We start from the raw sequence: 16,447 nt of genomic DNA on the forward strand, positions 1-16,447 counted from the left end.
TACGAGGCCCTTATTTTTTTATTGATGTACTGAACTCTACTTAACACGTATAATTTATTCGTTATTAAAATATTGTAAAAACTTAAACACCAGTCATTACATTTTAAAATAAACCAAAGCAAGAAATCACTTTCGTGGCCTAAAATCACCTTCGTGTATAAAACACCACGAAGGTGATGCCACGAAGGTGACGAAAATTTTAGTTTTTTATTCATTAGCCCTAAATTTGAGTTTAACGGTTCAAGTCGAATACTACACAAATAAGTCTAACATGTTAAGTTTTCAATGGCAAAGTTTCAATTAAATTGTTTAAATTTTACAGGTAGAAAATATTGATCAAGCAAGCGACGGAATGTCTATGGATAATCACAAAAAGTTACGTATTTTTTTCGCGGAGCGACGATCGACTTATCTCACCTCCGCTATGGCAGGAGCGTGACTGACGTTAACCGAATAGAACACAGTGATTGGTTGATGGTGTTCGGTTTAACGGCAATCTTGTATGATTACTCAAAATTTTAGGTACCTAAAATCGTGTGACCAACGTATTTTCCTTCCTCAATTCGAAATAATTATAAGAAGATATTTTTTTGACTATTGTGTGGAAAGTATATTTAATTACGATGATTTTAGTATATGCTACACACAAATTGAATGAAAATTGTGAATGCAGTAACCAAATGTTTCATTGCAACCGAAGGTGTGACACGATGAGAATGCGAAAAATGACCCCGTTTTGTATCGTTTCATGTGATGTTTTCGTATTATTTTTGCTTCTATTACGATAAAATTTATTTTGTATGTAGCTAAATAAATATGTTATCACCTGATTTCAAAGTTATTGTTCTAACTTATACCGTTTATGAACTATTATTGTGTGACCATCAAATTTGAGTGTAAATGAGAAGTACCCTTTTAAGATGCTTTAAGCAAAGTTTTAGTCAGGGCACCTCTTTTTTGTATGGGTTGTACTTTTGAATGGTTCATGGACGACATGTAGATGTGACTGACTATTAGTTTTTTGCCAAGCAAAGGATCTCTGTTGTTTCATTTTTTTTTGTATATTTTGTGGCAAATGTGTTTCAAAGTGTCCATCTACTATTTAGTGCAATATTGAAGTAAAGTTGTATTGCTTTTGGAAACGTTTTCTGGCGACCAGATAATTTATTGACCTTTCTTGGGTATGCGCTTTGAAATTTTGTGGAATACATGACTTTTATAGAATATGTTTGGTGAAAGTTTTGTAGGGATCTTTCTTTGTTATCAACTATTTTTTATACTCGTACTATAATGTTAGAGCCCCTGTCTACAGACTTTTAATCGGCCGATAGTTTGGTCGGTGCCAATTTGTATGAGGAATCGGGCCAATAGCAAATCGGTGTAAGAGTAGGCGCACACCGTTGATTTTTCGTCGGCCGATAGTTTAGTCGGGCAGTTGATCAGTATGGGCATGTATGGGAGTACGCACACTACACCGATTCGATTTGGCCGATTCTTCATACAATTTAAAATCGGGCACAACTATCGGCCAACTAAAAATCAACGGTGTGCGCGCCTACTAATGTGCGCACTTTCATACTTGACTACTATCGGTTAATAAAAAGTCTGTACTCTTAGGCTGGGTTGCACCATCTTAATTTAACTATAATATAAACGTAAAAAATCTGTCAAACTATAAACAATAAACACTGGTTATGGTCAAAGTTAAGCTCAAAGTTAGGTGGTGCCACTCAGCCTTAGGCGTGTAAACGGATAAATTAACAGATAGAGTTTAATTAGAGTAGGCATAATGGATTAAAATCTATTATTAAGAACTTTTAGAAATACTTTTATTTGTACTTAGTAGGTAGTAACTCATTATTTACGCGGTAGCAAGGAAGTCTTATGTCAATAAAGTCAGTCTTATTTCTACAATAGTAATCTGATACTTACCTATTTTTTTCTAAGTACTGAAATAAAAAACAATTAATTTAGGTAAGAGCCAAATCACCTTAATTATTAAAACATAACTATTATTTATTCAGATAAAATAGAAGTGATTCACCTCTAATGTTATTTCGTAATTTATCCTAAAAGGCTTGTATACAAGGTGTTAGGTAAATGGGTATATGAGCCGACACTAGCCCATGTTAACATGGTCATATAAATGATATGGTGAAGTCAGAAAATTGATATCTTAATATAAATTATTTTAATTTTCATACAAATCGGATTTTATAAAAATATTTTGTATGAAAATTTAAAAAAATAAAATGATAATATCAAATTTCTGACTTCACCATACCATTTATATGCCCATGTTAACATGGGCTAGTGTCGGCTCATATACCCATTTACCTAACACCCTGTATAAAGTACTGAGACATCCCGTTTTTTGCAGGATCCTGTTGTGGTTTAATAATAACGTTCACATGAACATCCCATTCGCAGTGTCCCGCAATAAACGGATCCGTTCGAATTTGTAAGTAATTCGAATTTTAGCACACATACATATGTATGTTTTGCAGTATCCTGCATCACTGGATCCCGCAAAGCTGGATTACCATGGGAACGAGCCTTTAGTTGGATGTACGAAGACAGCACATCAACCTAAACACAGTGGCGTCTTATCTCGTAGTATTACAGGCTATTTTGCAACAAAAATGTATAGGTTGATGTGCTGTCGACTGTACGAAGACAGCCTCTATCACAACAGCATAATATCCTACAGTATTTAGCTTAATATAGTTAGATATATTGTTTTAAACATCTCACCCGCAAGTTTCTTCAGTTACTCCGCGACCATGGCGCTTGCAACAGTGCAGAAATATCGGAAACTCAAAATTAAGGTACATGGTAGCAATCCCGTAAGATTTAATCCCATCAAAAACATTTTCATGTAAAATGTTGCTAAGACGAGACTATATTACTCGCACTGACAAAAAGTTATCAGATCTCATGTAGAGCCAGGCTTTTAACTCTACACGCCCTAACTCTACAAGGCCTAAATTCACAAACTCTACAACTTTTATGTGGCTTGGCTATTTCGCTATATTCTCAAATTATGTGGCTTTGCCATTTCGCTACATCAACATGAGCGTAAGGTGAAAATATTATTGACTGTTCATTACTTTTCTGTTATACAATAGTTCTTGTATAATGAAACGGGTAAGCCACATGTTCGCTCGCTCTTTCATCTTGCTCTAGCTATAAGCTTGCCAAAATGTGTTGTAGAGTTGGTATTTCGTTTAAGTGTGTTGTTAGTTAAGTCTGTTGTTGTTTACAATAAAGTCATTGGACATAATAATACTTACACATTATTACATCATGATTGTTACAACTAAAAAAAACGAGATCTAGTAAGTAGTTTTTTTTAATACATTTTTTTTTATTTTAAAGTTACTACTACTTTCCTCATGAACGCGTAGAGGTATTAAATTTAAATTTATATCAAATATTCAGGTTTAAAGTCCCTTAAAAGCTGCAACAAAATCAAACTTATATACCTACCTACAGGTTCATACGGAATCCTCGGTGCGCGAGTCCGACTCGCACTTGGCCGGTTTTATTTTTAAGAAGAAGAAAAAAATATTTATTGTCAAAAACAAAAATATTTTTTAATCTGGTAGTCTCTTATAGAGATTTGGCTATAAGATGTAGTTTTTTTGTCAAATACAAATATTTTTTCATTTCTGTTGGTCTCTTATTTCTCCGTGATGTGACTAGAACATTTACGGTGTGTGTTATTTTTAAACTATGACCACGCGGTTTGGCTATTTTCCTCATGGCCAAATTAGTTAGGCATTTTAGTTTGGCCACGAGGTAAAGGGGCTTTGCGACCATTTTTGTGTGTGCACATGGTTGTAATATTATCTCCGCAATAAATTAATTAAAATTGAATTTCTCTTTATATCAAGTATCTGCCTACTGTTGTGCCTACAGACTGGAGTGTTGTTATCTAGTGTTGTTAGTTAACATCGTAGTTGAAGTACTGATATAAATATAAATAGGTAGGTATATCATTGTGGTTACTTGTAACTATTTGTTTAATATTACTTATTTCATCCATCCATACCATAGAAAAAACAAATTACTCTGTCCATACCATTCGATGTTAACAATAAATGGGTTCTAAAAAGACCACATAATTACTTTAGTCCAGTCAATAAAGCATTATAGATGGAAAACCGTGGAACACAATTTTTGACTTCGGGACTTTATTTAGACTAGTTAGGAGGTGAACATAGCAAAAGTCCCCGCCCTTAGCCCTTGAGCCGGCGGGGAGAGGGGGGTTTAAAGGTACCACTTTTCGGTTTTTCGCTTAATCCTCTGAAACTATGTGTCCTAGTGACATGACTACTATGAACCAAAAAAAGCTTATTCAATTTGCTACAGGTGAGATAGTAATTTTTTTCTATATCTTGTATAGTTTTCGCGGCATCTGCTCTAGAAGGTCTGTAATATTGGAAATTTTATTTTTGTCTTACATGTTCCCATCAGGAGAAAATCGACTAAATCAATATTGAGCAAACATTCTAGACATGCGGGAGTATGTTAAGCCTAGTTTTAGGGAGGGAACTGCACCGTGCGAATATTTAGACGAACCACTTGGAGCCACTTTTGAATCCTCATCACTCAAAAACTACTGTGCATTAACACCTCAAATTTGGCACATGTGTTGAAACTTGCAAGATAAACATCAGCTTCAAATTTCATATATATATTAGGGTGGAGCGAAAATTTTTTTTTTCAGATATCTGTAATGTAATAGTCAAAATTTTGTGCCTTTAGGGCTTAAATTAAGTCATGCAACATATTAATCAATTCGGTTTAGAGTAACTGCCTCCGCATCGACACTGAATTTATAGAAAAAGTTGGTTTTAGACCTCACTTAGGCGCTGCAATATTTAAATAAGAATACAATTTTATTATCACAAATCGTTTACTGATATGCTATATTTTCAATGTAAAATACACAAAAAAGCCAGGCTTTGGGTTTATAATTTTTATAAGGGCGTGAGAGAGCGCGAGAAGAGAATTTTTCTGGCCCTTTTCGCGACTCGCGTCTTTGTCAGATAGTCTACTGGAAAAGCTCTGGAAACATGTGAGAAACTGCCTATCTATAAATTTGAAGAAATTGAAGGACAAATGTGATCAGAAATGGCCAATTATCTGAGTACTGATCAGCAGAACTTGCATAAAATTGCGTCGGCGGTAATTAGGCGTATTCTCACAAAATCTCGCAATAATTTCTCCTGGTGAATTGGAACATGCCCGTTAGATCACACGAGCGTACCGAATACTACGTTTGCATTGTAGAAACTTAAAATCCAATAGAAATTTTGATACCTCTGGCTACTATTGTGGTTAAAGTCTATGCTTCTTCCTGGTTTTTGATTAAGACAAAACCATCATGCAAAGATGGCACCCGTCATATGTTTAATATTATTATGGCCTCGAGAGGCCTGCCAGATACCCTATGAAAGATTAAAGAACTAGTTACCCGGAGAAAAAGCTATTACGAGTATCCTGATAGCAGTCTTCTTACGATGTCAGAGAGCTGGCCGCTCGTCGCATACTAAAGTCACACAGTACGAGTCACCCTTCAATACCTAGAATTTTTTAAGTACTAGTGATACACTTTAATGCTATTTTATATATTTATTTAATTTACTTAACCAAACAGCCGCTTTTGAGATATTTATTTGACTAAGAAATTCAGCACATTGTCAAATCTGGTGGTGAGAGCAAACCTTTGTTTTAAGGCTTCTCTACCTCACTCAAGCTGTTGAGGGACCTGTGAAGATTACGATCAAAGATTCTATTTCTCACTGCATCCAGAAAGTCACTAATAAGGTGCAATAAAAGTCAAGTTGGAATCGCGAAACGTGATGCCTAAATTTTGATCAAAAAAGGATTTTCAAGCATAATAATTAAAGTAATTTATCTAATTCTTGTATGTATTTCTTGTTATATTACCTTAGTAAATATCTAATCTATAAATTATCTGTCATTTAATACCTTCTTACTAATAAATAGAGCGCAATATTTCACCTTAGACGACTTTCATCTTTAAATAAAATTTTAAAATTTTGAAGTCACTGCGGAGGCAGAAGATATTCATTAAATGGGATAAAAAATTACAGTTATTTATACTTTCATATAAGGCACAAATCCCCCCCTATTAGAACTGCGAAACTAAAAAAATTTTTTTTCCCATACAACCGTGCTCCACCCTAATATATGTATATCTCAAACGGTTCTTTAGGTATTGACGTCCAAAAATCTACATGTCTGACCTATAGATCAAATTCTAACCACTTCCAGAGGACCTTGAAGGTTCATATTTGGCATCCAGATAAGTAGATGTGTAAATACAAAGGAACAAATAAAAAACCAGTAAATTTTAACATTTCACAGGTGATAGATAGATTTTAGTATACTAAATTTCGATTTTTGAACGTTAATATCTAAATAACCGTTTGAGGTATATTTATGAAATTTGAAGCCGATATTTATCTTGCAAGTCTCAACTCATGTGCCTTTGAAGTGTTAATGCACAGTAGTTTTTGAGTGATGAGGAATCAAAAGTGGCTCCAAGTGGTTCGTCTAAATATTCGCACAGTGCAGTCTCCTCCCTGAAACTAGGCTTAACATACTCCCGCATGTCTAGAATGTTTGCTCAATATTGATTTAGTCGATTTTCTCCTGTTGGGAACATGTAAGACAAAAATAAAAATACCAATATTACAAACCTTCGAGAGCAGATGCCGCGAAAACTATACAAGATATAGAAAAACTTGACTATCTCACCTGTAGAAAATTGAATAAGCTTTTTTTGGTTCATAGTAGTCATGTCACTAGAACGCATAGTTTCCTAGGAATAAGCGAAAAACCGAAAAGTGGTACCTTTAAACCCCCCTTGCCCCGCCGGCTCAAGGGCTAAGGGCGGGGACTTTTGCTATGTTCACCTCCTAACTAGTCTAAATAAAATCCCGAGGTCAAAAATTGTGTTCCACGGATTTCTCTCTACACCGTCGTTAAAGCATTCATTGGGACTACTTACAAGATATAACTTATTCAGAGCACAAAATTTTGCCACAAATGTAAACGCTATGTAGATTGCAAATAATAATTATTACCATTAGACTATAAAATAACTTCATCATCATCATCATCATTTCAGCAACAGGACGTCCACTGCTGAATATAGGCCTCCTTCAATGATTTCCAATATCACCCGGTTGGTAGCTGCCTGCTGCATCCAGCGCCTTCCTGCTACCTTTAAGTCATCGGTCCACGTCCCACGCTGCGTTTTCCAGTACGTGGCGTCCACTCCAGAACCTTGCTGCCCCATCGGCCGTCAGTCCTGCGTACTATGACAACTATAAAATATTTTAGCTATCACATAATCCAGGAATGTCCCAAGTATCCCACCAGTCTCTAAAATTATGTACAATTGTTGTCTCTCCAATTTTTTCTTCATCGTTCATCAGGGCACACATTTGGCAGTAAGAGTTGCTGTCGGGATTTGGATCCTTATAGTTGTACGAATAATGGTTCTTCCATCTGAAGAAGTTGGCATACCGTTCTGGGTCTCTAATGATATCGGCCATCATCTGTGCCAGATTTGTCACGCCCAGCTCCCGAGCATTCAAGTAACTTCCGTCGGGCATGAACCTGGAAAATAAAACGTACGGTATGTAAAAAAACCCATATTATCTAAAGGCTGATTCTAGTGGGCAAAACATTCTTTTGTTTGGAAAAAATTGAAATAAATGTGCGTTTAATAATTTGTTTTTATTTTATTTACCTAACTACCTTTTGCCGTGCACGTGAAATTTAGTTTGTCACAGGTCGTCATAAATTATCGCCTATATGTTTTTCTGGGTGATAAAAAATAATACTGTAAAGTTTCATCAAAATCCGTTCTGTAGATTTGCGTGAAAGTGTAACAACCAAACATCCATACAAACTTTCGCATTTAAATATTAGTAGGATTTCTTTTAAAAAAAAGCAACATTTTAAATGGTTAACTTTTAACGTTCTACCGATTGGCCCAGTAAGTTTTTTTTTGCTAACGAAATAACGATTAACTATTATACCCATCTATGCAGACGACAAATTACAATGTTGCTAAATAATTAATACACGTATGGTTATGTTAATAGTCCGGTCAAATTACAATATTTCGCATATAGTTGATTAATTGGTACGAATGTTCGAAGCTCGATTAAAAGTCTCCATCGATCCGACATGTGCTAAAAAGAAATTCAAGGTCGGGCGCTACTGTAACAAATTATAATTAAGTAAAGTAGGTATGTGGAACGCCAAACCAGACGGTATTTACACGGTGCACACAGGTGAATTTTACGTAAGTAATTTATGGCCAAAATCGTCAAAAACAAAGTTACTCCGATTCAAAAATAGGAATAACACATTTATTTTGCGGCCATCTAATAAAGTTATTTAAAACATTTGACACTTTTTGTTCAAACGTCCACACCACTCTATTGCTCATGGACAAAGTTACAATTTTGAACATTAATTGTTTAATCAACATCGTTTAAATTTTATTCAGTTAATGTTAGGTGTAAAATATAATGGAGTGTATACCAAAGTAGGTACCTATTATATTCCTGAATGACTAAAACGCTTCCATTACTTACGATTGTTTAGATAAAATAGTTTTGAATACAAGGTTAAAATTTACTTTTTTTATGCAGTGAGAAATTTCAATCCGATTTTTCTATAATTGAAAAGAACTTTTCTTTGGCCTTCATAAGACACTAAATTTAGCTGCGTCTACTTGCGTCACATTAACAACATAGAGCAAAAATCAACAACGTTGGAGAAAGATAAAAAACTTGGATAATTTGCATTATTTTAACTATTTCATGCGAATTGTTGTAACCTTGTCCTAATTTCACGGGACTATAATTTGTTCTAGTTGGACAAAGTCCCTTTTAAAGTGTTTCTAATCATTGTGATAGCAATATCTTTATCGTTAATCCTAATCACGTGGAGTACTGATAATAACGTATTTATTAGAACATGAGACAACACGACTAACGACTTATAGCTGAAGAGTTAGTTTGCTTAAACGTGCTAATGTCAAATACTACTGGTCCAATTTAAAAAAATATTTTTGTGTTGGATAGCCCATTCATCGAGGAAGGCTTTAGGCTATATATCCCTACAGCTAATAGGGGCGGAGCAGTAAAGAAAAATGTTGCAAAAACGGGAAATATTATTCAAACTTATTTTCACGCGTCGTCGTCGCGGGCACAGCTAGTAAATAATAATTATAAATTAACCATCTTCCGGGTAATAACCTTGGACATTCCACAAACCATCCAGTAGGTACCAAACAAAACAGAGCTTACACTATACTATGGGTACTACCTATGTAGATAACGAATATAAAACCTATATAATTATGTATACAGACCTACCAACTTTTAAAAAACACATACCTTGTATAATTGGCGAAACCATACACGATGGGTACCACATCATTATTTAGTGCAGTCAGCAATTTTTCTGTTACATAATCCTTATTAAATGAATTCTCAAACGACAAGTAAAAGAAGTATCTTTCGCCAACCATTTTATTGCACTCATCTCTCTTTGATCTAGGACAAGAATTTGATCCACAAGCTCCAATTATATCGAGCTCAAGATTATACTCTTTAAGTGTATCTTTCAGTTTTTCAGCAAATCTTAAGCGTCCAGATTTGTCGGCGCAATTGGAAACGAACCATACAGCCGCTTTCGTCTTGGACATCAACTTCTGCTTGAACCTCTCACTGACAGGGTCCATCTCTTCAGGCTTGATCCAGTGCATGTTCTTTTCGGGCCCGATAACATTATTTTTCGAATCCCATACCGTTATATACGACCACCGCAAAACAGAGTCCAGTCTAAACGTCCAAGTCCAATTGAAGTAATCGTCAAACCTTCTTGAACAGACTGGGTAGTAGTGTGATGATTCCATTGATGCAAAAACATACTTCTGGTGCGCTGACCTCTTCTGTGGCAGATCTTTGTTTTGCATACGCACGACTTCTGGTCCGTGAAATATTATAGCATCATATTCCTGCAGGTCAAGCAGGGATCTGTAGGCAGTAATCACACAGTTCGTGTAAGTACAGTTCCGTCGCTTAAAAACTTCTTGGCCGACTCCCATATAAACGAACGGATCAGTTGAGGGCGACGTCCATTGTAAAATGTACTTTAAATTTGTATCGTTGGATAAGATAAAATCACTTTTGATCATCCAGTAAGGTTCACTTTCGTTTAACGTCGAATACTTGTAAAAAATATGTATGAAAAGAACAATAGCACAGGTGCCGAATGCCCCGATGGCAATGGCTTTTTTAATGTGAACGCGCATTAGACTCATTTAACGCACTTGCTCAACGCTCAGAGGCCACGCGTGTTATGTTTTAGAGTCGGCCGACAACTAATGTGCTGAGCGGATTCCTTTTCCTCGTTGCGAGTAGATGATCGAAGTTTTTTTAGGGAAGGGGTTTTGGTAACACTTGGTAATTTTTATATTATTTTATTTGGATCACCAATAAATTGACATCATTGATGATAGGTAAGAAGTGTTTATTGATAGACAAAAAATGCCTCGTCTCTACATGCCTTATTAATATTAGCTTTCCGCCCGCGGCTTCACCCGCGTGGAATTTTGTCTGTCTCAGAAAGACTTTATCGCGCGCGTCCCTGTTTCAAAAACCTTGATAAAAACTATCCTATGTCCTTTCCCGGGACTCAAACAAATTTAATCAAAATCGGTTCAGTGGTTTAGGCGTGAAAGCAAGCCAGATCTAGACATAGTTACTTTCGCATTTATAATAATAAGTATACTCGTATGTAGATTTGTGCAAAGTAACTAAACAGGTAACATTTACTAGCGACGGAACATCTGAATGCTAAATTTGGTTGACCTTGGCGTTAGTTCAATGCCATACTGCGTTTTTCTAGTAGTTTGTCTTTAAGAATAAATCGGCTATCAACTTTGAAACGAACATTACGCCTGAATCAAATAGTGAACAAACAGGATAAACAGGCGCCACCTATACCACCAAATTAAGAGACGGCGCCACGACCCTCATCCCTAGAACCCTCATCCCACCAGGCAAAATGACGACATCGAGTGACGTCACTCCTACTCAAATACTATTAATTAATTTATTAGTGTGTAAGTAGGTCCGTCCTATATACGCCTCAATATAAATTGTCACGCCAGCAAAAAGTGACAACATATTACATTATTATCTGCTACTGCAGAGAAATGGTAGAAGAAACTCTATCAAATTAAAAGACAACTTTTTATTTATTACAGGAAACCATTCTCAGGACACAAATATTATTATTATAGGAAACAATTCATAATTTATAGTTCTCACAACATTTTGGGTACTTATGTTAGCGAGATTGCTATGGAATTTGAAGGAGCGACAAAGCTCTTATGATTAAGTAGAGTCAAATGCCTGGTGTGTTGAAAAGAGTCAAGTGGAACGAAGGTGACATAAATCTGCATGTCGCCTGACTTAGGCTGAGTTATACCAAATTACTTTAACTGTAAGTTTAAAAATAGCCGGTGATTTATTTTGACAGATTTTTGACATTTGTTATATTATTATGTATTAAGATGGTGCAACTCAGACTTAGTTGTGAACCCACACTGTAACCCAAATGTAGTATTGATGGATTAATTGATTTACAATGATACCTAGTCAAAATCACATAAATACTTAACAAAAGTGTACCTAAATAATTTGTATTATAATTGTGCAATAATATCAAAAGACATTAATAAATACCTACACATTAGGTTATCTGACGCCACCTTGAGATACTTTTTAAACGGTCAAAACGTGATTTTACCACAGATTTCGCGTGGCAATGCACAAACTGTGACGTCACTTGTTTACCAATTTGGGGAACAACTTATTTAATTTGAAGCAACTAAAAATCTAGCTTTGAAAATGTAATTTGGTTTTCAGGACTAGAATTATTGTAGTATTATTTTAGAAAAGCAGTAAATGGTGCCGACTACCTAATTGAAAGTTATGTTATAAGCTTCAACCACACCAACGCGTGCAGATCGCCATCGGCGCGATCATAGACCAATGACAGGTCGCGCGACCCACGAACAGTCCGCGCGACCCACGAACAATCCGCGCGACCCACGAACAGTCCGCGCGACCTGTCATTGGCCTATGATCACGCCGTGATCGTACTGGCAATGGCGATCTGCACGCGTTGGTGTGGTTGAAGCAATACTTAAAACAAAGATCTATTGCACATGTTAGGGCTGTCCCACCAGTCTTTAAAATTACTTATAATGCTAGTCTTCTTCAACTTTTCTTCATTATTTAACAGCTCGCACATCTTACAATACTCATTCGTTTCTGGAATCTCATGCTTGCTGTGGTAGGAGTAGTGGTTCTTCCACCTGAAGAAGTTGGCGTACTGTTCCGGGTTCTTGATGATTTCAGCCATCTTTGCTGCAAGAGCTGTCACGCCCAGCTCTTTAGCATTCAGGTAGATCCCGTAGGGCATGAATCTGTTGAAAAAAATCACAATAAATCCTAGTTCATCCGACGACCTCATAAAGGTAGCAGGAAGGATGCAGGCCGCTACAAACCTGGCGATGTGGGAATCATTGGGGGAGGCCTATGTACAGCAGTGGACGTCCTGTGGCTGAAATGATGATGATGAAGTCCTAGTTCTGACACAACTCACTACCTACAACATGAGTGCGTTTCAGCCAAATGACGTCCACTATACCTAGACAAATGCCTCCCCCTAGAATCTCCACAACGACCGGTCCTACGCTTCCCGTATCGTCGGTCCATCTAGTCACAAGTGTGAGAGTGATAGACATAAAAGCGGTAAAATGTTTAATAACACATTCTTATTGAAATATTATTGTGTAAACACAACACAACTGACTTAAGTAAAAAATAGAGTTAGGATTTTCTGAAAAAATCGATGTAAAAGCTTTTTCTTATAATACGATGTTATGCCTGTTGTCAAAATAAGGTTAGTAGGCTGTAAACATTTGATTTGTTTATAATGAATACGCCTAAAAAGTATTTACGAGCAATCTCTCACAAACGGCATACGTTTCCGAAAAATTGTTTTCAGCGGTCGTTTCTTTCAGTAAGAAGATAATTCGTTCAGGCGCTCTTATGGAAAACTTCACGATCGACAGGTCGTGGTACGTAGCTAGTTCTAGTTACATCAATTAGGTTTATGACGCCTTTAGAGACACATGAAGAAGAGCTGTAGAGAAGCGCCACTACCATGACAAACGCGTCGCATATAAAAACTAGTAGTGGCACACAATAACGCTACAGCCACTACAACGTTTCCTCACGCCTCCAATTTGATGGCACCCTTAGTTCTGGATGGAATAAAACCCTTTTTAAGCAACTTATGCAATCAAAGGTAAATTCTGCACATCACTACACACATAGACAGCACATACTTAGACAATTTAGTGTCAATTTGAGTCTCACATACCTATTATACTAAAACGTTTATTTTATTTGTATAGAGAACAATAGTGTCTGGAAAAACTACAAGAGGATTTAAGACACTATTTAAATTAAAGATGTAACGGCTAAATATAATATTATGTAGGTAATAATAAATAAATAATTTAATTTTGCAAGATTGCTACACAGCAGACTTTATTTGTATCACAATCACAACTCTATACTACTTTGCATAATACATTATAGAGTGCCCACTGCCCAGTCTCGTTAACGCGCATTACAAATATTAAGCAAGTAAGTAGATAGTCCGTTTACAGAGTAACAGTATATAGCACCATTTTAACGGTACCAATTAGCACAAGCTCCCAAATCTACTTGAGTTCAGTTCACTTGAGTTGTGGTTTCCAGTAGAGATTTTGTTCAGAAAAAAATTTGTACCATTCGTGGCAGATTTAGAATATCCTCAGAAGCTGGTGAAACCTGATCACTTACTGTAGATGTTCCATTAAATATTATTATTTATTCAAAAAGGTTGAAATTAATTACTTACTTAGAACAAAAAGTTTCAAACGAAGTACTTAAAAACAAATAGGTACCATTGGTATTAGATGATGGTATTGGATCGGAATAGATCGTTGTTAGTACTATTATAGTATTAAGACTGCTTAAAAACGTACCTACCATGTTTTTACTAAAAATTAAATGATGTTTATCAAACATTAAATGTGGTTTATGTAGCTTCGTTTCCTATTAAAATTTCTGTTTATCCTCAACAAGGTTACACCAAAAATATAATATTAATTTGTTTAAATAATACGGTTTGGTTCCAAACTCAATTATTAGGTGACAATTGTGACTCTGTTGTTGTCAATCACATGAGTCATGATTACTGAAATAAAAATTATCGATGCACTGAAAGCTGAAATTCCATAATGAGCTGCAGTTTCATTGTTGTACTAACCAATAAATGTTGGACGTTGAACGCATAATTTCATCTGTGATTATAACTTTATAAACCTACGCAACATTATTGCTTGTAGTTTGTTCCGTTAAGACGTTTTTATTCTTTACGCGAATAGTTTGGTTGCACTCGTTCTTGTATATTTATAGATTTCAATCCACATCTGCTTCAAATTCCAATGTGTTAAGCTTCCGTCACTCTCAATTTTAACGGTATTGTTCACATATTCACTTTATGTGGTCATTGTTCACTAACAATGACCACATAACCCCATAACATGACCCCATTACATAACTACAATAAAGTAATTTGTGCCTAAAAACAATGGTTGTTTTGTAATTGATGATTATTTGACGTGGTCAACAAGAACTCCGTTGGAAAGCCTTTCGCAGGTTCGATTCCAGCACAAAATTACTATGTTTACACTGATCTGGGTATTTTCCGTGTTTTTATTCATTTGTCTTTAACAAAAACAGAAAAATATTGAGTCATCATCGTCAGTCTTCGATCGTGTGAATTCTGCTTTTTCATGGATTTCTGTCCATTTCTTTCAAGATATTACCTAAAGTTCGTAGAAAGTGATAAGTCCTAGATTAGGCGTGAAAACGTAACAGGCAGACAGACAGAGTAATTTTTGCATTTATAATTTAAAAGACTGCATAGCATAATATTCGTATATTTATTAAATACCTTGTATAATTAGCTCCACCGTAGACTATAGGCACAACATTGTTTTGTAGTGCCATTAGTAACTTCTCTGTAGCATAGTCTTCACTAAACGAATTCTCGAAAGATAAGTAGAAATAGTACGTTTCATCAAGCATTTTAAGACATTTCTCATGTTCTGATGGTGGGCACGACAGTTGTCCACATTTTCCGTATACATCAAGCATAAGATTGTACGATTTCAGTTTATATTTCAGTTTTTCAGCAAATTCGAAGCGGCCAGATCTGTCGAAGCAATTCGAAACAAACCACGCTGCTGCTTTCTTCTTAGTCTTCAACTTCTGTTTAAACTCCTCACTCACAGGACTCATATCTTCCAATTTCATCCAATGCATAATTTTGTTTGGACCAATTATATTGTTCTCCGCATCTTTTACAAGCATGTAACCCCATCGCACGTCAGAGTCCAGTCTGAAAGTCCACGTCCAATTGAAAAACCCGTCGAATCTATTTGAACAAACTGGGTAGTAGCCAGATGATTCTATTGACGCAAAAACGTACTTTTGGTGATGCGCTCTGCTTTGAGGCAAATAAAAACTCGGAAGCGTTACGACTTCTGGCCCGGCAAATACGATTACGTCGAATTTAGTCACATCGCCGAGGTATTTTCTGTCTCCTGTGACGAAACAGTTTTTGTAAGAACAGTTCCTGCTTATGAATCCTTCTTGACCGACACCCATGCTGTTGAAAGGCACGTTCCGAGGCGAAGTCCATTGCAGTATATACTTTAACACAGTTCTATTTTCAGAGTTTGAATCTTTTATATTATTGACAGACGCTATAACGGTGTCGTTGTACTTTGTTAGGGATATTTTGGTGAAATCTGTGAGTGAATATAACACGAAAACTAACACGGCCACGTTTGAAACACAGAAAAGTGTTTTTCCCAGTAACGGCGCGCGCATTTTTAATGCGTTTTATATCGGGACGCATAAACGTGCATGAGTATGCGCGGGCGGTCCATCACTAAAAAATAACTGTTTCACGTATGGACGCCACAAAATATATTATCCGTAAGCGACGTTTGTAAAGTAATCGTGTGAATTAGTGTCTAATAAAAAGTAGGTACCTATTTACATTCTGTGAAACGAGCTAAATCCCGATAAGTACCTACTACTAATTATGCTTATTAAAAGTCATCGGGTTCACTTTGGATTACATACTTAATCTTCTTTTCAACCGACTTCAAAAAAAGGAGGAGGTTCTCAATTCGACCCGTATGTTTTTTTTTTTTTTTTTTTTTTTTTCTATGTTTGTTACGCGA

At 36.0% G+C, this 16,447-nt stretch overlaps 2 protein-coding genes across 2 annotated transcripts; both read right to left on the minus strand.

Moving 5' to 3' along the window:
• Positions 1–913: 913 nt before the first annotated feature.
• LOC135074662 (alpha-(1,3)-fucosyltransferase C-like) lies at positions 914–10,432 on the minus strand. The gene is made up of 2 exons (XM_063969027.1): positions 9,456–10,432; positions 914–7,659 (listed from the first exon to the last, which is right to left on the minus strand). The coding sequence occupies exons 1-2, from the start codon at positions 10,382–10,384 to the stop codon at positions 7,377–7,379; spliced, it is 1,212 nt and encodes a 403-aa protein (XP_063825097.1). The 5' UTR covers positions 10,385–10,432; the 3' UTR covers positions 914–7,376.
• Positions 10,433–11,304: 872 nt separating this feature from the next.
• Positions 11,305–16,163, minus strand: LOC135074661 (alpha-(1,3)-fucosyltransferase C-like). The gene is made up of 2 exons (XM_063969026.1): positions 15,148–16,163; positions 11,305–12,559 (listed from the first exon to the last, which is right to left on the minus strand). Exons 1-2 carry the CDS (start codon positions 16,086–16,088, stop codon positions 12,277–12,279), a joined length of 1,224 nt encoding a protein of 407 aa, XP_063825096.1. The 5' UTR covers positions 16,089–16,163; the 3' UTR covers positions 11,305–12,276.
• Positions 16,164–16,447: the final 284 nt, after the last annotated feature.

Source organism: Ostrinia nubilalis, chromosome 9 (assembly GCF_963855985.1).
Source record: "Ostrinia nubilalis chromosome 9, ilOstNubi1.1, whole genome shotgun sequence".
NCBI lineage: Eukaryota > Metazoa > Arthropoda > Insecta > Lepidoptera > Crambidae > Ostrinia > Ostrinia nubilalis.

Excerpts from the sequence above, each read along its gene's own strand:
- LOC135074662 (XM_063969027.1), bottom strand. The coding sequence starts at position 10,384 with ATGAGTCTAATGCGCGTTCACATTAAAAAAGCCATTGCCATCGGGGCA. Across the intron at positions 7,660-9,455 it reads GGTTTCGCCAATTATACAAG|GTTCATGCCCGACGGAAGTT; the intron begins GTATGTGTTTTT and ends TTTATTTTCCAG.
- LOC135074661 (XM_063969026.1), bottom strand. The coding sequence starts at position 16,088 with ATGCGCGCGCCGTTACTGGGAAAAACACTTTTCTGTGTTTCAAACGTG. Across the intron at positions 12,560-15,147 it reads GGTGGAGCTAATTATACAAG|ATTCATGCCCTACGGGATCT; the intron begins GTATTTAATAAA and ends TTTTTTCAACAG.